The 24,361-nt window shown below is 35.7% G+C and overlaps 1 protein-coding gene across 2 annotated transcripts; it reads left to right on the top strand.

Moving 5' to 3' along the window:
- The first annotated feature begins 7 nt into the window (after positions 1-7).
- LOC140152584 (intraflagellar transport protein 43 homolog) lies at positions 8-18,632 on the top strand. Of its 2 annotated transcripts, XM_072174976.1 has the most exons (7): positions 8-163; positions 12,558-12,701; positions 13,516-13,592; positions 14,184-14,225; positions 16,467-16,528; positions 17,229-17,377; positions 18,427-18,632. In XM_072174976.1, exons 1-7 carry the CDS (start codon positions 122-124, stop codon positions 18,595-18,597), a joined length of 687 nt encoding a protein of 228 aa, XP_072031077.1. In that variant the 5' UTR covers positions 8-121; the 3' UTR covers positions 18,598-18,632. The 2 variants fall into 2 exon arrangements, with proteins under 2 accessions (XP_072031077.1, XP_072031078.1); XM_072174977.1 differs by lacking the exon at positions 14,184-14,225.
- The last annotated feature ends 5,729 nt before the right edge of the window (positions 18,633-24,361 follow it).

Raw genomic sequence — 24,361 nt, 5'->3', positions numbered from 1 at the left:
AAACATTCCTGCTGCCAAGCAAACAACGCTGAGTTGCAGGTTGACAGAACCACTGCTGCACAATCCATGTATTATTAAAGAAACTGCTCTTTGTCATTTGATTAACAAAATTTCATATAAGATGGAAGGCGAGGATCTTGAATTTGGAACAGGAAGAAAGAGGGTAAGCATAAACTTTGACAGGTTCCATGGTTCAGGTTCACAAACATAAATTTTGCATTTTTCTCAAAAAATAACTACACACTGCCACTGCACTGGTATTAAACAAAAGTTATATGTACATGTGTATATTATAGGGGCAAGGAATTCAATTACTTCATTGAAATTTCGGTGATTCAAGACAGGTGGTTCATACAAACCGTTCAAACCTAGCTAGACACAGACTTTAAGGTACATATTTCGAGGTGCATAACAAACACCAAATTGGTGTCATAACAAACACCAAATTGGTGTCATAACAAACACCAAATTGGTGTCGATGACCTGACATGCATGCATTCTTTTGTCGAGAGTTCACATGTAGCGTGTTTCTATTGAGTCCCCTGCATTTTACCGGTAAAACTGTTCGCCGTCAAATAGCGGCGAAAGGCGGATAACGGTCAGTTTCCATTGCACGTTGTTTACCGGTAAACACTCGATGAACAGCGTCAATTGACACACCTTTAAAGTTTGCCGCGAAAGGTCGTGCACTGGGGTCAATCCCGGGTCAATCGCATAAAAGCATTGTGGATTTTAATATTGTAGTATTTTCTTAATTGTTTGGCTAAAAATGAGGTAGCAAACATGAGAAAAGAAGACTGAAGAATAATGTTTTTATATTAGCGTTTTCATTCGTTCTCGTACATCAAATTACGCCATTGGGAAATCCCCCTCAGTGATATCGACGTGAGTACTCAGCTAGTATTGTTGCGCGCAAAAAAAAAATAGGTCTTAGAATTTAATCTTTCACAGTTTAATTTCAGTTAATTCTTTTTAGCAAATAGTAATTTAACATCAACAACATAATATTAAATTCATGAAATCTTTCTAATTTTCTGAAGCACATACCGCCGCCGGATCCGAAGTTGATTTCTATTTTTTTTCGCATGCACAGCTGGATTCATCCGCTGATGTTGTTGTTGTTGTTTTATTTCATGGCTTTTACTATTTAGGGTCATAAATCATAACTCATGTTGAATATTTAGCATAGTATGTATAATGCAGGGATAATCAATCAATCAATTCTGGACTTCCCACCTCTTGTTTCAGGTGCACCGCTTTATGCGTGAATGTCACTGGTAACTCCACAGACGAAAACACCACACTGTCACAATAGAATATAAAACACTCAAAGCAAGCCAAGCTATATGTATTATGTACATGCTCAGGTACTAGATTATGGTGTGAGTTCAAAATAGCATTTGAGCTGATGTTGAGAAGTTATGAGTTTTAAATGTAATGCATGCATGTAGGTGATGCACAAATATATTAGGTTCTGGCAATAGCAGGTATTTAACACTGGCTTAGACCTTGCAACTAGCACAAATACATAAGGTGGCTAAAATACAAATTGTGCCACTTCAGATACAAAATACAATTAATCAAAAAATATACAATGAAAAATAGCTGCAACAGCATTATTAAATACATATCCATAAAGTCGGCTAATGCGAGAAGTGCCGAACATGTCCATTACTAAAGCATGGACTGTAGCTATTTTGTTTCTACAGTCCATGATTATATAAAAACAAGAGGGATGCGGACACACAAATGAGGCCAAGAAACTATTAAAAAAGTAGTTTCAGACCACAACAACAGGCTATGTTGTAGAAATCCTAGCAATCAGAGCACTCCGTGGACATGTAAAGCGTAGCACCAGCTCCTTGTGATGGCTTCGATTTCAGCTGTAGAATCAGGTGTCAAGCATATGTGGACAGCTATATCTGAGTGTGAAGAATCTAGTAGAATTTGAAGAATCAGCTTCCTGTTGCGCATAATTTCATTCACCTTGCACTCAGGATAGTTCTCGTCGAGAAATCTCTCAAGCCTTTCGGCGTAGAACTTTCTTGGTTGTTCTAGTTCTTCACAGGTCAGCAGAAAATGATGTTTAGTTTCCTCTTCTGACTTACACAGCAGACATGTACCTTCAACTTTATGCTGGTTGAATTTTGCACGGTTGCTTTGTAGAACATAGGTGTCAGTAAGTAGTCTTGCTTTGATGCTGGCTCTCTCAACATCTCTTGGGTTAGTTGGTAAGGATGCCCATACTTGATGAGGTCGTCCTATCTGGAGATTAGACGTGTTGAGATGCTTTAAGGAAGATTTAATTTTAGCATCATTAATCAGCTCTTCATTCCAATAACTCTTGATTGCCTTGTCAACAGCTGTCTTCCACTCCACTTTCGAGGGTGGGTTGCTGATAACATCAAAGATGGAAGGAAGGTTGTACTTGTTGAGGACTTCTCTGACTTTCATAAACCAGGAATTGCTCTTGAAGGGCTTTACAGCCAGCTGTCTGATTGCTATTCGGTGTTCGGCACTATCCGTATCACGTGAGATACTACCAAAGAGAGATATGATTGCAGAATCAATCTGGGCTTCAACAGGCTTGGCACCAAGGAGACCATAAACTGCAGCATTGGCTGGTGCAGGCGATGAAGGAAGAAATTGAAGTTGACGGAGAATTTTCCTTTGAAACTTCTCCATCTTATCAATGTCGGCACGCTTGAATGTGGTTGCTTCAATGCCATAAAGCATTCTAGGCAGTACATAGGTGGTCCAAATGTGAAAAGCAATGTGAGGTGGGAGGCCATTTCTCCCATGTAGACCTGCACCCATTAAGCGCATATGCAGCTCTTCTCGCACGTTGTATTCGTTCATCAGTATCGAGAGAGTTGTTGGCTTTCCTAGATATACCCAGGTGGACAGCTTCCTCACAATATGGCATTTCTTCATTTGCTATAGTCAATGCTGTGTGAACAGAAGACTGGTACGGAATTGTGGCACTTTTTTGAAGCGTTGATTTTATATTTGTGGTCGATGGAATAGTTCTCAACTATATTGAGAGCTAGTTGGGTTTCCACTTGGGTGTTTGATAAGATAGCCATGTCGTCAGCGCATGTTGGAGCTGGGACATTAATTGTACCAATGCGATGACCGTGTGGTGGCCACTAAGTTGATCAAGAAGTCTATTTGTGTACACTTTGTAGATGGGTGCTGAGGTAACTCCACCTTGTCGGGCTCCTTGCTTTACTGTGAATTCTTCAGAGAGGAAGCCATTCCATTTGATAGCAGTACTCGGGTTGTGATACAGCTGTTTGAAGACAAGCCAGAGGTCACCCTCTATGCCAGCTCGATATAGTTCGTCAAACAGGATGGCGTGATTCACTACATCAAAGGCTTTGCTGACGTCAAGCAAGGTTACATAGATGGGCTTCTTGTTTTCAGAAGCTTCATTGATAGATTCTGTAACAAGTAAGGCTGCATTGGAAGGTGAGGTACATTTCAGAAATCCTCTTTGCATTGGATTCTGCATATTAGATAAAATTGGGTCTGCTTTCAGGAGCCAGGCTTTCTCAAGAAGCTTTCCTAGCACGGAGGTCACAGTTATACCTCTGTAGTTGTCAGGACAAGTCTTGTCTTTCTTCTTTTTAAGGATTGGAGTAAGGATTCCCTTCATCAGTGCATCCGGAATGTATGAGGTAGCCATCATGTAGTTGATTTATATCAGTCAGCAGATGCAGAGTGTTTTCACCAGCATATTTCAGATGTTCAGCGCTGAGGTTGTGGGGATCCTGGGCTTTCCCATTTTTGAAGGAAGAGATGAGTTTCTTGGTCTCGTCACTGGTGACTGGAATGATGTTATTTGTATTAGCATGACAGAGCTTCTCAATAATTGAGTTTCGGAAGCCTAAGCCGTTACTTGGGTAGTCCATAGACGCTGACTCACTGCTTTTATCAGCCAGTCTACTGAAATGGTCTTTGAAACCGTTACAAATCTCACTTGGGTCTATCAGCTTCTTGTCGTCCGCAATCAGAACATCAGTAAAGTTGGTTGTTTCAGACCGTTGAGCTTTGATAAGCTTGTGAAAGAGCTTGGTGTCATTGCTGTGCGCTTCGCTGATCTCAGTAAGCTTCTGGTCATTAATATCTCTTACTGATCTTCTAATTGCAGATCTAAGGTTCCTTTGGAACTTTTCCTCTTGATATTTGCGGGATGCTGAAGATCATTAGGTCTGCCGGCTTCTTTCCAATTGAAGTATGCAGCCTTATTGACCTTCACCATTTTGCTAATTGTTGGGTTCCAAATATCAAGTCCCCTGTTAGACCTTTTGGCCTTCCTCTCAGGTTTCAAGAGACATTCCTTGGAAGTTGTTAACATCAGAGTAGTGAGGTCATTGATGACCTTATCCAGATCTTTGTTGCTATCAATTACACCAGGATTGATCCGCTCGTCAAGAAGCCTGTTATATTTGTATCTGTCTAGCTTGCTCCAGTCAACTTTGGGATTTTGGTGGCTTTCAATAGGGGAGTTACTTTTGTTCCTCCTGTTCTCCCTCTTGCTTGGTAGCGAGATTGTCCCAAGACAGGTACATGGTCAGATACGTTTGAGTTAATATATCAGGGTGTGGAGTCTCTTCAGGTGTTTTAACATCCTTCTCGAATTTCATGGTAGTCAGGATGTAATCAATCTGGGAGACATCTCTGCCATTACTATGGTAGAAGGTAATTACCTCTGGAACATCAGTAGAGATCTCTTTTCCACTGCAGAAGGTCTTGAACGCTTTGTCTCTGGCAAGGGGATTCTTACGATTTAATGAGGCATTAAAATCACCCAGCAAGATGATGTTATGAGAAGTATCATATTTCTCCATGATTTCATTGATTTCATCAAGGACATCGTAGAATTCCACTTCAGCTTCAGGAAGGCCTCTGGAAGGCATGTACACATTGACAATGCATAACTTTATAATGCCGGTGTTGATTTCTATACAGACGATCCTGTTACCTCCATCTGGGAGTATCTTGATTCTCTCATCAAGTTCCTTTCGCCAGAAGAGGGCGACACCACCATATCCTCTAGGACGTTGAAAGGGGCTAATAGGGTTGTCATCATCCACAGACTTTGCAGAATAGTTGAAAGCCTTATTAATCTGGTCAAGTTTGCACTGCTCGAAGTTGAAAAGCCAATGTTCTTGTACTGCAAGCACATCAACAAAATCAAGAGTCTTCTGAATGGCTAGGAGGTTGGCATTGACATTTTTAACATTGTAGGTGGCTATCTTAATTTCCATGCATTCCTTCTGCTGGTGCCGCTTTCTTGGTCGGCCCTGAGAGGCTCTTCCTGCCCCTAAAAAGGCTTATTGGTTGTTCTGCCATTTTGTGAGTTCATGCTATCAGGAGGCAGTTGTTTTAGTAGGCCTACTTCCTTGCGCTTGGGGGATACATATCGTTTGTTGAAGTAATGCGATCCATTCTTTGGAACTGCACCAGAAGAAGGTGAGCAGCTTTTATAGAATGATTTCATGTCAAAATCGGCATCAGCATAGTCGGCTCGACTTGAGTCACACTTGTCATACCAGTTGTCTCTCCTTGAGCTCGGCCTCCTATAAGATTTGGGGCTCTTTACTTCATTGCTGTTGTTGTAATGCCCACCAGTTTCTGAATTATGATGGCCTTTGATTGTTACAGGGGGCACTCTAGGCCTGGCGTTACTTACAGCTGCAGGGTATCTGGTGCTGACAGTGGGTTTCATATACAAGTCTTTAGATTTAGCATTAGAGTCATATGAAGAGTAATTTCCATCTTCTTGTCTTGTAAATTCACAGGTCTTGTTAGTTGGTGCAGGAGAGTGAGTGGCGAGTAATGCTCCGCTCACACGTTGCTCATGTGTGAAACTAGCTACCGGTACATCTGGTAAGATGCGTTTAGCAGGAGAGTTTTTGGGCAAATCTTTTTGACCGTCTGGCTTCGGGCGAAGGAGGTCGATAAACACCATAAGGCTGCCCACCTGCATGAGAGTATGACTTAGCTTGCGGTGATTGGATAAGCTTGTTCCTATCATATTGTCTAATAATGCATTATGAATATTTACTTTATTTATAGCAAGTGAGTGAAATATTTGTATGTGATTAGGCCTAAGAATTTTTGCGAACGGAATGGTATAATACATAAACGAGGTAGCTCATTGATGATGCAGAGGTCAATTTCGCGACTCAACTCCCGCTTTCTTCCCTGTATGCGCATTCAATCGAACGGAGTGAGTTTCTATTGACGCTTTATCGGTAAGCGTCCCGCTATTTTCCTTCCTCAAGAAGGAAAACGTTATCGGTAAAAACTCGCCCCTGTTTACCGGTAAATAGCGGGAAGGTCAGTTTCTATTGAGCAGAAATAATCCCTTTACCGTCTTTTTACCGGTAAACGGTCCCAATAGAAACACGCCTATGGTCTTTCAATTTGTGCCGAGTGTCCTTGGCAGACTTGACTATGCTTCAGTGGTCATGAAAGGATTCAATAGATAACCTCTGCCCCACTAATCCCCAGCTATTGTCTGAAATTGCACCTCGGAAGATATATTATAACAACTCAGTCCCTCAAATGATAGTCATATAACGACCAAAGATAAATGACTGACTATCATTGAGGACTGAGTTCCGCAGTCTAGTTCAAACCCAAGGGAACGTCCTTTATTATTATGTTATTATTTACCTAATCCTCTTACGCCGTCTTGGCAATGGATGCCTGGATGTTTATGATGGGTTTTGATCGATTGGCTGTCACTCAATTAAAGGAGGATTTTGTGATCCTAAATCATCCTAGCATTTATGTCCATTTTTCAGTAGATATCCACGAAAAAAGCATATTTCCAAAATTTCAGTTGCTTCCGATTTTGCGTTTGCGAGTTGTGCATGATTATGTGTAACTGCTCCATAGACAATGTGTTGTAATTTCGTTCTGGTGCACCAGAACGAAATTCAAATTTGGCGATATTTTTGCTAAACGAATTAATCTGCAAGAAATATTTGGTACCGGTACATAAACATTATGTAGCAGAGGTTTCCAGTGGTGTAAAAATCTCAACTTTTTTTAGAAAAGTGGGGGGATGAGGCTGTGGATCACGAAATGCCCCTTTAATATTTAGTTATAATATATTTAGTTATAATTGTTTACAGTTATTTTATAATTTTCAGTTGAGACATATGTTTGATAATATTATTAAAAATAATACGATATAAACACGATGAATGTTGTTTTTTTAATGTTTTTTTGTAATCAATATTATTTTTAAATATTATTTTAAATATTATATTACTACTATTTATTATAAATTTATTATTTATTTATATTATCTATTATTGTTATTTTTATTTATTACTATTATATTATGAAATTATTATTATAAATATTACGGTAATCATTATTTTATTATTATTATTATTTATTATTACGGTATTACTAGACCCAATATTATTATTACTATTTATTATTTAATATCACTATCTTATTTTTGAATTTGTAAAATTACAATTAAAAAGTAGGCCTACACTGAATTCATTTCAGATTTTTTCTTTATCTTTTTCTTTTTATAGGCCTTTTCGCTTTATTTGTACAGCTAAGTATAATATATTATTTGTTTATGTTCTTATTTTTGTTAATTTCTTCAGGTAACTTTCATTTATTTATCATTCATGAATTAATTTAAATTTATTTAGATGGCACTGTAGGCTAGCATAGTTAGTAGCATGATTTTAATTTTATAAGTTAGTCATGATTTATTAAAATGATGACTTTGTTTATTATTTTACATAATAAAGCTCTAGTACTAATAATTCCTGTATTTTTTATATTTTTTTTAAAAATCATAATATCATGATTCATAAATGTATTTTTATTTATTTTTAAATCTGCTAAAATAATGTCAGCTGACCGTGAGTGATGGTACTCAAGTATACTTGTGGCTTTTGATACCACGGAATAATTGAAGTCAAGTGGTGACTTCCATATAAGGCTCATATATAATGGACGTTCCCTTGGGTTTGAACGGTTTGTTGGTTCATTATATATACCCCACTCTCCTCACCTCCAGTCAAAGCACCTTTAATTTAAATGGCGTTCTCAGGAGGATATCAACCAAGTACCAATTGCTTGAGAAATCTAGCCAAGAATTTGCTCACCGATAGCTCCACATTCTAGGCTAGAGACCGTAGCATTCAAAATGTAGTCGGATTCGCTGAAGCATGACACTGTGTAAAGCAATGGAAGTTCAGAAGTAAACACAGCCGATCACGACCGGCGATTGCATCAAAATTCTTAAATTGTTGCTAAAATTACACTTCAGCAAAATTTTAGACTGTCCAAAATAGGCAAATTTTGCTCAAAAGATACAGTTGACTCATCGAAATAACTTTCATCCAAATTTCAACATTAACAGAATAAATAAAAAAAAAAACAAAAAATTGCACCGCTGTCCGACCGAAAAAACATAGCAAAGCACTCTAGCTTCGAATGTGTAACTAAACTATCGTGTGCAAATTCGAAGCTAGAGTTCTCGATCAAGTACCAAGTATGCTAAGAAATGAGGTACATTCTAGCTGTACCTCTTTTCGAATCGTAAATAACATACCGCTTGTCTTGAGTCACTGAAATTCCAGTGTAGGGCCAGAGCCAAAAATGGTCATCACTCAACCTAAAATTTAGAAATTGTTGCAGGAGTGAATTTCTCCTCTGGTTTAATAGACTACTAACCAAAGATTATGAATCGGCAAAAAAAATGTAAAATTTGCCCGTCAATTTCGGACTGCAAGCAATTAAATACACATGTAGCGCCCTCTTGGTGTGGCGGGACGGAATTGCTAAATTTGATGTTACTACATATTTTAAAAAGATAGGATTTTTTTGTTTATGGTATTATAAAGGTCTTCTGTATAGACAATTTCAGCACTAAAAAAAATATCAGTGGACTTTGCAAAAATAAAGAAATAAATTAAAATATGTGTAAAATTCCGTCCCGCCACATTTTGAGGTGATTTTTTTACGTTCCGGAAGGGACGAAAAAAGAAATTTTAGTCAAAACTTTCCAAAATATCAACTATTATGGTAATAAACATTCCTGAGTATACAAAAATTGAATTCATCAACTTTGCTAGACTCAGAGCCATTTTAACTTCTTCTTTTTCAGGCCTTTTTTGGTAGGATGCCAGCAATAAGGCTATTTTCAGGGTCTGTGGTGTAAAACATGGCCCTGCCACATTTTGAGATGATTTTTTTAAATTCAGGAAGGGGTGAAAATTTTCTTTCTCAGTTTATATTTTGCAATAATTTTTCATTGGAAGTGAAAGAAAAGACAATTTTGTCAGTTTTAAAGTGAATCAATTGCTTTTTTTCTTGATTTTGACATGGTGGACAAAATTCCGTCCCGCCACATTCCGTCCCGCCACAATGACATGATTTTTAAAAATTAATGAATGTACTATAAAGAGGGGGGTGAATTTTATAATTCCTTCCATAACAAAAGAAGGATAGTTGAAGTTAATACCAATGTTAGAAAAAATTGTTTTATCCCAGTACTTTTGATAAAAATTCAACAAATGTACTGTGTTCACAAATACATGAAGTTTATCATTCCGTCCCGCCACATCGATGAATTTGTGTTACCGTGGCAACATGTTGATTCTTTGGACTATTTTTCGTGTGTGTGAATGTAGTCTGTAACTTACTTGTTTATATTAAGAACATGAAGAATCCATAAAATAAACAGTCACAGAGCTACAATTTAAAAGGTCTATCAAAATTCCGTCCCGCCACAAACGGGAATTTTGGCTCTGGCCCTGTAGTAACTGGATTCCTTGCCCCTATAATATACATAAATTTTGTTACCAGTATGTTAAATTATTATTTTTGAGAAAAATACAAAAATAGTCACAAATGTATCAAGGCGGGGTGTAGTACCACCTTAAGGCCAGAGTAAGGGAAGACACATTCGTTCACGCCCGAATTTGAGATTTCTTGATATTTATCAACACTAAGATGTATTCTTTCACTTGAAACTGATAAAATACAACTTGCTAATATTTACTTGTATTTTTGCTTGATTTGTTTCACTCTTTTCAACTCTAAAAAGTCACATGGCTCAAGACAGCTTAGTAAATTGGCGGAAATAATGAGTCAGAAATGCGAGAATGCGAAATATCTTGATTACGCGCGCGATTCGCTTAGCGTGACGCGGCGCGTATGTCCAACGCAGTCTAGGCGCATTCGGTTTGTTGTTCACGCCAGCAAATGTGGTGTAAACAAAACAAAAATTTGCAGTCAAAATGCCACTTAGATTTTTAAATTATTTTGAATTTTGGCACACTGAAAGCAGACATATTATAGATTTATTGGTGCAAAAAGATGCATATTTAGACCATGCACCAGATACAGCTTTTACAAGCGTGAAAGTCTTGCCGTTTTAAAATATAAGGACGTTTTGTGCATAATTTTGACATTTTTTTACTAAAACGTCGATTTCTCAGAGTTCACTTTTGACAATATTGCACGATTTTTGTGACAAGATAACTTTCGAAAAATATGCAAGCAAAAGGTAAACTTTTTGCACTATCGCTTAGAGTACATCAAAGCCTAGGGAAGGTTTTCTCATTTTTTCAAAATATTTGTTTTAAACAAAAATATACACCATTCTGTGCAATTTTTAGCTTAATAGAGTGACAAAATTGCTTTTTTTTCACATGTTTTTTCAATATTTCAAAAAAGAGACCAATTTCAAAAAATAAAAAACCTTCCCTAAGTTCATGTCTCTTCTTTATGAAAAGCTAACTGATTTTTTTTTTTTTTTTACGGATTTTTTTCTAAGTTGTCACAAAAAAATTTGTGTAAAAAAGTGAATTTTGTGATTTTTTTCAAAAACTCGAGATTTTTGAACAAATCTGACGTCACCATGGGATTCCTTGACTCATTTCCTTTCCGAAAATGTATAGTTTTATATACTTTTGACATACAATTCAGAAATAATGATGCTCGAAAAGGTCCATGTTCTCTACCATTACACTGCCCTTAAGTTATGTCATGTAAGTTCAATTCAAGGGGGCCTGATGCAAAAAGGAGGACCTTAAAAGTGTTGGCCCTCCTAATATCCTGCTATGTACTCTAATATGTCTGTGTAATAATTAAGACCCCCCTCATGCCATCATAGCCTCCTGAAAATATACGCGTATGTACGACGTGCACACTGCGCGCAGTGTTGTACATTTAAATAAAATAATGAAAAATGATTTAATACTAAAAAATACATAAATAATTTTTATAAATAATTAGACTACCGGTACTTATTAAGAAATTATTTAAATATTTGGTCATGTTTTCTTAGGTGGGCACCCAAAAAAATTTGGTGCTGTCACATTTTGCTCAATCATTTTGTCTTCTTATTCCTATATTTTTGCAAAAATCCATCATGAACAAATTGTTTTGGTCTTATTTTGAGAAATTTATGAATCGAATGAATTAATAACAATACAATTGAACAAATATTACCTTAATAATGTGGTGCCAAGTAGAAGTAAAAATACATATTGCACTTAAGTTTTTTAATTTTATTTTCTAACTTTCCAACTTGAATTGCCTTAGAATAGTTAAGGGGTACTACACCCATGTGGCAAATTTGTGACTATTTTTGCATTTTCTCAAAAAATAATTACACACTGGTAACAAAAGTTATGTATGTTATTGGGGCAAGGAATCCAATTACTACACTGAAATTTCAGTGGCTCAAGACAAGCAGTTCAGTATATATGATAGGAAACGAGGTACATCCTAGCGGTACCTTATTTCTGATCATAAATAACAAACCGCTTGTCTTGGGTCACTGAAATTCCAGTGTAGTAATTGGATTCCTTGCCCCTAGAATATACAAAACTTTTGTTACCACTATGTTATTAGTTTGTGAGAAAAAAATTCAAAAATAGACACAAATTTATCGAGGGGTGTAGTACCCCCTTAATCTGACTTAACTTAAGTAGGCCTAATTTAGGGATTAAAAAGCTTTTAATTAATGTAGTGGAATATGTGTATCATGCAATTCAATGGGCTTTAAATTTTGTGTGCATTAAAAAAATGAAACAAGGAAAACTCGAAGAAATGCATGATATTGATTATAATGTAAAATTGGTTTAGTTTTATGTTCAAAGTACTGTAAGTACATAATAAAATGAAAATCTACACTTATTATTCACTATTTTAATTACCATATTCAATTTAAAATTTTCAACATTAGAGTGAATTCTTTAGGAGCATTTTTTTGCTGTCGTTACTTTTCTCTTGGTACATTCACAAACTTCAGTGTGTACTGTACATCTATGGCATAAAAATGCTACTCAACTCCAAAATTGTGTAGCAAATTGATAAAATTGTGTAGCATTTTGCTACGCAGTACCAGCTATTTCCAACGGTGGCTTACCGTACCGGTATTGTAAGAAATTCACTTACTGTACATTATGTATCACTCAAATGATACACGTATGTAGTATACATTTGTGAAGTAAAATATGCCCTGTTTATGTCTGTCATTTTTGTTTCTTTTATAGAGTGCTAAAACAGGTAGGCGTGCCCGTGGAAGGCAACAGGACACCGACCCAACAGAAGAGCAACATGAAAGCAGTAGTCATAAGCCAAATGGAGAGATACCAAGTCCAAGGGATACAGAAATAGCAATAGATAATAATACTCAGGTATATAATCAAGTTAGCATATGTACAAAAATGTACAATACATTGTATTGTTTTCTTTGTGAAATTAATGCCTACTGAACTGGTATATTTTTACCCCATGTGCTAAATACGTAGTTCAGTGCTTTTTAAAAAATCCCAAATGAATTCTCATATTGTCAGGTTCATCACATAGTGATATATCGTAAGGAAAACTGTTTGCAAAAATGCAGTTTTGGAATAGGGTTGTGTTGTTGTGTGTTTGCACTTACTTCAAATTCACTTTATGAAAATTGTTCCTTAGTGTTCAAAGTACCTTCTTTTACTATTACCATTTTTAATATTAAAGCTTTTAAATTGTGGGTAATTCATTCATTCATTTATTTTATTCCCACAATTCACATACAAATAATGAAATATGCACTACAATATCAATACATCAAAATACCGTCATAAGAATCATAGAGGAGATGGTCATCATAAGGCTAATAAGGCCATTGAGCCTGGTCCCATCATGACCCAAGCGTGTCTCCACACGGAGCGACCGTTTAAACAAGCAAACAAACAAACAAACAAACAAAGGTACGGTAGCCATCCCCTTGCCAAACAAAAAACACACACCCCACCACCCCCACACAAAACAACAAACAAGTAAAAAACTACAATGCTTGGCAATTAATCATGTTCAAATCTATATTAATCTATACGGTACCAAAAATACCACTATGTGAACCAGAAGATATATGATGTGAATACCAAATTGGTAATATCATTTGTAATGGATAACTACTGTGTATAATTGTGTTCTTGTAAAAATTTGCTTTATCTTCTCCAACAGAAACGTTCTGGTCCTCCTTCCAGACCTCCAAGGAGACAAATGGGATGGGGTGATGATGAACCAAAACAAACTAGGAGGTAGGCTTCCTTCCCCTTCTGTGTTTCACCAAGTTTGCATGCATGCTACTGCCAATGAATGCATGAATAAATGAATGATTTGCATGCATATTTTGCATGAGCACATTATAAATAGTATTTGAATAAGGGAAATCTGTAGAGAGACACAAATGTTGTCAGGAGATTTAAATAGATATTTGGGAATATTTGGGAATATTTCTACTGCTTTGTTGTTGATTGATTCACCAAATCAATTTTAATTCAATTCCAAACCTTGTCACCTGTACATGCTACTTATAGAAGTGATATGCACTTATAAAATATAGGCGTAATGCTTATTGAATTTATAATTTATAATTAATGAATATATAGTAACAGAAACTGATTGTGGGTAACTGATATGAACATTCCTTTAGTTTTTCTGGAGTAACAAAACTTTGTAAACATTATAGTACCAGGATGCATCATCTATGTAGGAATTTTGAAATCTAATGTGAAAATCCCAACAACTGTTGTGAGCTTGAATGATTACAATTAGTGTATTTGTTTACCATAAACTTGTTATTGATTTCATGCATGTATGTTTATACCACATTTTATTTGTCAACAAAGTGATGAGAATACAGATGAAGTGCTTCAGTCATTTACTATGGAGTAAGTGTGTCATCCTGATCCTTTGTGGTGTGTTGCACTTCCACAACCTTTGACTATCCCTGTTCTTGAAGTTATATCACATAGTTCAGTCATGTATGCTGTGCAGTTAATCTGTTTTGAGTTGTAGCACTTTTTTTGTATATCATCCCAGCAAATACAAAGATGTTCTTAAAAGATGTTATTACACTAATTTACAGTGGAAACTCATTAAATTTAAAGTTGTGCGGAATTCAAATTTTACTTCTTGTTATCAGGAGTTTGTGTTATCTAATTCTAATAACATGTGAAATGTATGCTTAGGAATGTAAAACATACTTCTTGTTATCAGGAACTTCATGTTAAGAGGGTTTGTGTTAACGAGTTGCCACTGTAACATGTTATAAACATGCTTTGGATTTATTCAAAAAATGTTGTCAAAAAGTTATTGTAAACTATTTATGGCAAACATTTTGCAAAATATTAAAACTTAAATAACATTATGTTAGAAAGTTTTCAAGTTTTTGGAATGTTATTACACTGTTTATGGTTTTATAACCTTTATATTTACCTAACAATAAAATGTTTTCTGTAAAATGTTCTATTTCCTGGGATGTTATATCATAATTTATGTAGCTAGAATTTAAGGAACTTACTTGTTATTAAGCATTAAGATAGCTGAAGCTGTAATGGCTTGATCTGACATTGTTTTTGTTTAAGATTATATTATACATTGTTGATGTTTACAAGAGCTGACTCTTCGCACATGGGCAATTCCATGGTAACTCTTGCTACACTTTTGGGCATCCTTTTACATACATCATTCTCCAGCTTTTAAACTTATTTAAATTCAGTCTTTATTTTTTAATACCCAACATTCAAGGCTAAACCCACATTTCTCACGACTCCCTACTCAGCAGCTAATTTCAAATCCTGGATGTGTGGGTGTCAATTTCAGCTTTGAAGATGACCCCATTGGTTAATTTCAAATCAGGGATCCATCCATGGTTCTGCGTGCCAGTAAATACACCCTGAGGTCATTTAAGATTCATGTATGGTCACTGATCTTTTTGGTTACTATCTTCATTAGGTGTGGTTTTTGTCTTAATTTAATATCCAGGTATCACAAACACTGTGGCTTTAGCAAATGAGGTATTGATGAGAGTCAGTAGCCTAAAATGGTCAAAATAATATTTCATGGAGTTTACTCATTTTAAATAACCACAAAGAGTAAACTTGTTTTTGGTAAGAGCCACAAGTTGTGGTCAATTTTGGGAATGTTTATTAATTGTATAATTGTGGTTTGAGATCAGTTTCCATCATAAAATTTACACCTGTAGACAAAACTTATCTATTATTTATTGCTTCATTTTTTCAAGTTGACTAATTCTGTCAAAATGGCATTTCATGTTTAATTCATTATTGCTGTTCTTATTTTAGCTAAATTTAGCTCAGAAAGGGTGGAATTCATTTTTCATGGTCATTTTTTGATGTTAGAGGAAGTTGCTCTTTGCCCTATCTCATATTGTGAATTATGCTGTAACTGTTGTGTTAATTAATTTATGTAAACTTATTCAAATGTATGCAGCATTTGGGTGATGAGCTGCCTTTGGCAGAATAAATTTGCATATTAGTTTGTCCAAATTTTGCATACATTTGAATATATTTGCTTATTTGAATTATTATATTATTCATTTAGTTATTTAAAAGATTGTTTTCATTTCCAATGCTAATTACCTATTCATGGGTTATCCTGTCTACATGTTTCCCTAGCTAAAGTATGCTTGCAGTGGTCTTTTAGTATTATTTATCTATTGAGTTACATTCGTGTAGAATTCAAAGATTAAAAATAATGTTGCTTTGTCAAACTTTCCAATATTTTCCCAAATTCATTTATTGACAATGTTTTGAGAAAAACGGAAAAAACCTTACGGTACTGGTAAAATAAGGGGGGGGGGGGTTGCAAAATCTGGGTTTACATGTATTCACCAGGTGTGCTTCTTGCTGTAGTAAATTGTACCATGAGAGTACTTAATCTTTAAGAAGGCTTTCTCTGTACCAACTCTACATGTAGCCCATTCGTCACCTCACTACCTTAATCTATGTCTTGGTGGGCTATTTTCAATGTAAGTTCACATCTTGTGACGAAAGAGCCTAAGGGCATGGACGTGAAGCAGTTGAATTAACAGCAGCATCATGTGCTACCCAAAGGCTCAGTGTATATGCTTTTTATTGATATACTTTTGTGTCATTTTATTTTTACAGAGGTGGTTCAGCAGGAAAACAGAGGCCGGATAGTCCAACAAGAAGAAATGATTCTGATGATGGTAGGTTTTTTTTAAAAAGCAAGAAAAAAAGCACAGGCACAAAGGCTAGACATTGATCCACAAACCTGAGCACACTTTTCAGGATGTTGCTGACCACTATGGCCCCACATCATTCCATAAACCATTTAACAACTCAGGGACTTTGCAGCTTAATAGCGCACCCCCTAAATATTCCACAATTGACCATCGCAGCCAGGATCAGCTCCCTGAGTTTCATATGAGTTACAACAAGACAATTAGCAGTAACCCTTGTCCAGGGGAAGTTCAAGCTAACTCAATTTTTCCATAAGAGAACACCTTATCGATTGTGCTATCTTGTCTGCATTGAGTTATCTTGGCTGCATTTACCTGCTGACAGATATGCCATTGTTAGGTTTGTACCATTAGAAGGAAGTACTGATACAGAATGCAAGTTGTTGGAGAAATCATGAAAGGTACATTGTAACATTAATAATGCTAAGTATCAACTTGATTACTTGAACAAGCACCTTGTGTTGAATGTTCATTAGCCTTTTAGAGGTATGGTGGACACAATAAGATGGCGCTGCATGAAGTGGGTAAAGTTTTTTTTTAATTTGGCGGGGTTTACCCATATATTGAATACTGCCCTCCTATTGTGTACCCCTTGCTTCAAAAAGGCTAATGGCACCATATGTGTTGCAAAAGTGTATAACAACCAAATGTTAATTATATTTTGCAGACATACCAGTGATTCCTGATTTAGATGAAGTACATGAAGAAGACATGGTAACACAAGTAGCAGCTCCTCCAACAGTACAAGTCAACAGGGTAGCAACATACAGGGAATTAGATAATGATTTACTCAAACATTCACAAATTGTTACATTGGTAAGTAAGAGTTGTCACCATCATACAAGAATCTACAAGTTGGCATCTATTTCCTGTGTATTGAAAACAGGCTGGGTTTCAGGATTCTTAATTTCAATTTTTGCCAGAACTCTTTATTTTAACCTGTTAGTATGTCTATAACATGTTTGACCTAATAGTAATAACTTGAAAAGAGTGTCTTTGAACAAGTTCATTAGGAATGTTGATATCAACTGTGAATTTTGTTCATTTTGAACAATTCCAAGTAACTTGGAATTGTTCAAAATGAACAAAATTCACAGTTGAAAAGAGTGTTGCTTAGGTTGAATATGGTACTCATAACCCAGATCTGTTGGTAAATTGTGTAGATTTTTGCTGGTGATAAAGATGAGATGTGTAATTAGCTGATCACAGTAAGTCAAACTTTTGGTGGAAAGGTATCTGATGTTCCTTGATTGAGTTAGCAATAGTTGCTACATGTATAGATAATCAGATGTGTATCACTAAACACAGGATTGGCATAATCTGTTGAATAATAGAGACAGCTAGTACAATGTAAGCCAAGTTTAGTTGAATACTTAATAAATCATAGGCAGTAACACCATGGCTGTCGAAAGATAAAAAAAAGTTTAGTTGTATACCAGTGGTAGTGTCATTGCACCTGCAATCCTGCACGAAAAGGTTGAGACAGTTTGTATATTTCATGCGTCCCTGTTCCTCTTATTCAATATTGAAAGCTGAAAAATAGTAAAAAAGGGTTTTGCTCAGTGTCTGCTCCAACATCGTTTCCAGGGGGGAGGAGTAAGCAAGTACATAACATGAACTATGAAACGCATTGTGTATTTTCAGCATTATGTTCAATTCACATCTTTAAAGCATCAACTGTCCTAATGATTTTTGCTCAAGATTGTGGAAACATGCCATCCACTAAATAAGAATTAGTTAGTAGTCAACTGTTTCATGAAAAGTAGTTGTCAGCATTTATTGATATTTTATTTACTATCATTTTCAATATTACAGATATTTAGAACATAACACATTTTCCTTGGTTTGTTTTTGTACTTTTTTAGGATAATGAAATAGACTTGAAGCTTCTGACCAAAGTACTTTCACCTGAGGCTGATGTGATAGAGGAGGAGAAACCATGGGATTGGGATCATTTATTCACAGAAGTAGCATCAGATTTACAAAGTGAATGGGACAAAGCACTAAATAAGGAAGTAGAGTTATCATCAGGATAAACAATCATTCCAAAAGACATTATCCTAGATATGTTATACATATGCAATACGCCCATTACCTTGAAGGAAGGAATTTTGGTCAAACTGACTTCCCGCTGCCGAAAGTGTCTAATCAAATAAAACCATGTGATTTGTGTTTGATAATTAATTTTCAATCATATAAGGCATAATGTTGTGATTGCCGGAGACGCCCTTTAAAGAAGTTGACAACTTGCATTAACTACTGTCTGTATCTTGGGTCACTTTGAGTTGATGAGACCAAAGTTGCAAGGAATCATCATTCATCAGTGGTGAAGTTACACTTCTCTTAACTAGTAACATGATTTGTGTGTGTACTAACGTCTTGTGTTCAAATTTTTTCAGAACAATATTCATAGGTTAACAAAATGCTCATCACTTGTTGGGAGTGAAATTGTGCAAAATAATGCACGAGTATGAGACGTTGATGCATCTAATGCATGAGTCCCGCAGGGGGAGTGCATTAGACGCATCAACGTCTTAGTACAAGTGATTTATTTTGTACAATTTCTCGAGCAAGAAGTGATATGCACTTATTAAAGGTGGGTAACCTGATTGACAATCTCATCCCCCCCCCACTTTACCTCATCAAAATGCTGATTTGACAATCTCATCCCCTCACTTTACCTCATCAAAATGCTGATTTTGGTATCAGATGAAAGCTCATATTTTCTGATAAACATATCTGGCATTCCAAATTGTTATGTTTCTAATTTCAATATGTTTATGAGAAACATAGTGCCTTTCACTTGAAATCAATATATTACATGGTCATGATAATTATCATTAATAAAAAAACTGTAGACTACCAATACATGCGCGTATTTTGGGGGCGCCAGCCCCCCGGGGTAAAAGAAGGGGGCGGCAAAAATGAAGGGGCGGCGGAAGAAAATGGGGCGGCAAAAACAGAGGCGGCAAATTAATGGGGCGGCAAAAAGAATTAGTAAATAAAAAGGGCGGAAAATTTTGATAAAGCATAAAAAATTTTGAAAAAATGGTAATATACATCAAAATGTGCTGCTTTTAGGGCGCTAGCACCTGAAACCCCTTTTTTTTTTTTTTTTTTTTGCTCTTCACTTTTTCAAACGACCGAGAAAAAATTAGGTCAACCTTTTCGGGCTGTTGAGGAAGGGGCGGCAAAATTGAATTTACTTCAGCCCCCCGGGGTTGAGGCGGCCACGGTACGCCACTGCAATATCATGCTGTATGAATGTTGGTAATTCCATTAGGAATTAGTCACATTTACAAAAAACATTAACATGTTCTTTTTGCATCAATGCTTGAAAAGGATGACATTTTATGTTATACGCAAGTTTTAAAGAATTTGATTTTCCAAATATATCAGGTCACCTTCCTTTAACCTATTTCATACACAACAAAAAAATTCCATGATTTTTGCTATTTTTATAACAAATTTAGCACTAAAATTGTTGAAAAATACAAGCAAATATAAATGCATAAACCTGCAAGAAAAAATTAAAGCGCCGAGCGTAGTATGTGTAGTGCACGCCTATATGCATGGTTTGCATTTTCCTAACGTTTGCTTTGATTGGTTTTCACTATCTAAGAGTGTATGAATAATCATTTTTCCCCTAAGTACCTTCATAACATATTTTCACTCTTAACATGGATTTTAAAGTATTGCCGACTTTTATGTTTACACTGTGTAAATCCACTTCATAATTATGCAAGTTCAAATGTGCTGGTGTCGTAATAGCTTTCAGCACAAACTTTTGTACCTTGATATTTTTGTTGTATTCTTCTGCCCTCATCAGATATCCACTGTGTTATGGCTGCATCCTCCTTCAAGGGTGGTAGATTACAGCCAAAATGCAACTTGTGCTGAAACTGGCTAAGGATGCACTCGCATTTGGCTGGAAATTTTAAAAACTTTTCACTATATCTGTTAAGGGTTGGGGTATGAAAGTTTGGACAGTATTTATTGTGGGACATTAGAGCACATCAGACATATCGAATTGCATTCTGAATACGAAGAATGTCCTTCTGATATCAAATAATTTTGATTTTTTGAAATTCGCAATGTAATACATATTATATGGCAAATGATTAAAATTGATATTTTTGATATTTAACAGTACTTCAAGTAAACTTTATAAATCTGATGATTTATACTTAAAGTGTATGTAGGTGGGATGAAAAGCCGACGATCAATTGAAAGTATTGAAGATATGGATTTTTTCCCAAAACACCAAAAAATTAGGTCTTTTGGGAAAAAATCCATATCTTCAATATGAAAGGTCAAAATTTGCAATTGATCGTCGGCTTTTCCTCCCAGCTACATACACTTTAAGAATATGTCATTAGATTTATAAAATTTACTTTGAGGACTGTTATATATCAAAAATGTGAAAAATATCCAATTTTAATAATTTGTCATAAAATTTGTATTATATCGTGAATTTCAAAAATGAAAATTATTTGATATCAGAAAGACATTCTTCGTATTCAGAATGCAATTTGATATGTCCGATGTGCTCTCATGTCCCACAAAAAATACTGTTGAAACGCTCAAAACGCTCATTCCAGATCCTTTAAAGTAACAAGGACATTTTGGAAAGAAAAAACTTAAAAATTTGGAAACATTTACAAATGTTTTAAAAAGGTCCATTTTTTTGTTATAATTTGTATACTGTCATATTTGTTTCTTTTAAACATATAGTGAAAGTAAAGTTTCCAACCAAACGCGATCCTGCATGCATCCTTAAATTTTTGGATTTTCTGCTTACTCCTTTAAACAACTTATTTATTGTATATACTATAAATATTATATTGATGTGTGTGCAAATAAATTATCAAAGATGTAATTTCTCTTCATAACCTCATTAATAAACGCGATGCGTGCATTCCAATCATATTTTATTATTTGTGAAAACGCGAACGCAAATCGAGGTCATTAATATCTCACAATTGACCGCAAAATGCGTAATTGTTCCAATGTTGCACACAATTGACCTCCGTGTAAGCGCCGCATTGTGCATCCAACAAACTGCGCGCGCACTGGCTGCCGTATTTGGATTGCGCGCTACCATATTTGCACAGATTCTGATATGCACTTTTGTTATTGTTTCTCTTGTTTTAGCCCGATTGATTTTGGGAAAGGGAAGATGTAAAAAAATTTTATTTTTACAAACTTTTGAGGAACATTTTGTGTTATTTTGTAAAGTTAAAAGATCAAAGTGACGGTTATGAATGAGGTTAATAACTTTGCATCGGTAATATATCGGGCATTGTGAAAAATCTAAACATTTTGCTTGGACCTCAGAATACCCGAGGATATTCCTCGGTTCCAAAGGCAAAATGTTTAGATTTTTCACAATGCCCTCCAAATAACCGATCGCAGTTATTAACCTCTAATTAATAAAGCAGTAGTGTGTATGGTATTGAATTTGTGTGAATTTCGAAGCCCTTCAAAACCAATAGCATGTTTTCTATGGTTCTGGAAAAATATCAGCTGGATTTTGTCTCAGCTGCTGACCAGCATACACAGTGAAGTTGAATGGCGTCACTTATTCCTGGAAGTCATTGTATGCATCAAATGGTAAAGCTAAACAAAAAGAAACCTTGTCTTAAGGGGGTACTACACCCCTGGCCAATTTGGTGCCTATTTTTGCATTTTTCTCAAAAATTATGGCACATTGGTGACAAGTAAAATATGCATATTATAGGGGCAAGGACTACAACTACTGTACTGAAAATTCAACAACACAAAGCAAGTAGTTATTGATTTATTGATCAAATATTGGTTTTCCCTCATTTTTGACTGTAACTCCACAACTGTTGTCTGTGCTGAAATAAAATTTTCAGTGCAGTAGTTGTAGTCCTTGCCCCTATAATATACATATTTTACTTGTCCACAATGCGCTATAATTTTCAAGAAAAATGCAAAAATAGGCACAAATTTGGGCAGGGGTGTAGTACCCCCTTAAAGCCCATGGCAATTTCACAAATGAATTTTTTTTAATAGAGGCCGTCAGCATGACGCCATATGCCGCCATCTTGTGGGTACACGCTGTGATGGTCGTTCGATCTCCATGTGTGAGCAGCAAAATCACCGCGTTGAGGCGCGATAACAGGTGCGTGGCAAGCTGCGCCCTGCGCATAGGGTCCGACGCATAAACGCACAGGTCATTTGTACCCACAAAATGGCGAAAGGCTGACGGCCTCTACAGATTTTTTAAAACTCCCCAAGAGTAACACATAGCTAGGCTCTGACCTGTACTGGAGTATGTCAAAAGAACACAACATAAAATTGTGGTTGATTTACACATTTGAAGCACAAATATCAATTGTTTTATACCCAAACAATGCGAGTATTGAATCAAGTAAATTTTCTTCCAAATTTTATGATTTAAAAACTGTTTCAGCTGACATGGATGTGCTACGGAAAAAAAATATGAGCGGCGGTTTTTCGACTTTTTTGTTTAGCCTAAATGCTAGGGGAAATCAATTGATTCTAATAAATATAGCAGGCAAATGAAACAGTGGGCTGCTTGTGTGTGTGCTCTTCTAATTGTTCCGGCTTTCACTCCAATAGAAACATGCTGCAGATGAATGCAATGAATAGCAGCTCAATTTCAATTATTTGATCAAGTCCTATTTTGTTTGGAAACTGAATTCTTGTAAAAATTGGGATGTGTTTCATGTTGTGTTTAATATTAAAGTGGTGGATGAGAAAATAGTGAGTTGTTTAAGGGCTGGGGTATGAACGTTTGGACAGTATTTATTTTGGGACATTAGAGCACATCAGACATATCAAATGGCATTCTGAATACTGAAGAATATCATTCTGATATCAAATAATTTTGATTTTTAAAATTCGCAATTTAATACACATTTTATGGCAAATCATTAAAAATTGATATTTTTGATATTTAACAGTACTTGAAGTAAACTTTGTAAATCTGATGATTTATACTTAAAGGTGTATGTAGGTGGGATGAAAATCTGACGATCAATTGAAAATTTTGACCTTTGGTATTGAAGATATGGATTTTTTTCCCAAAACACCCAAAAAAAAATTATTGTATGCATCAAATGGTAAAGCTAAACAAAAAGAAACCTTGTCTTAAAGCCCATGGCAATTTCACAAATGAATTTTTTTTTAATAGATTTTTTAAAACTCCCCAAGAGTAACACATAGCTAGGCTCTGACCTGTACTGGAGTATGTCAAAAGAACACAACATAAAATTGTGGTTGATTTATACATTTAAAGCACAAATATCAATTGTTTTATACCCAAACAATGCGAGTATTGAATAAAATAAATTTTATGATTTAAAAAAAAGGCTGTTTCAGCTGAGCTGGATGCGCTACGAAAAACAAACGTGAGTGGCGGCTTTGAGACTTTTTGTTTAGCCTAAATGCTAGGGGAAATCAATTGATTCTAATAAATATAGCAGGCAAATGAAACAGTGGGCTGCTTGTGTGTGTGCTCTTCTAATTGTTCCGGCTTTCACTCCAATAGAAACATGCTGCAGATGAATGCAATGAATAGCAGCTCAATTTCAATTATTTGATCAAGTCCTATTTTGTTTGGAAACTGAATTCTTGTAAAAATTGGGATGTGTTTCATGTTGTGTTTAATATTAAAGTGGTGGATGAGAAAATAAGTGAGTTGTTTAAGGGCTGGGGTATGAACGTTTGGACAGTATTTATTTTGGGACATTAGAGCACATCAGACATATCAAATGGCATTCTGAATACGAAGAATATCATTCTGATATC

Source organism: Amphiura filiformis, chromosome 5 (genome assembly GCF_039555335.1).
Source record: "Amphiura filiformis chromosome 5, Afil_fr2py, whole genome shotgun sequence".
In the NCBI taxonomy this organism is placed as follows: Eukaryota; Metazoa; Echinodermata; class Ophiuroidea; order Amphilepidida; family Amphiuridae; genus Amphiura; species Amphiura filiformis.
The sequence above is the reverse complement of the archived record's forward strand: the minus strand, read 5'-3'. Positions and strand labels throughout refer to the sequence as shown.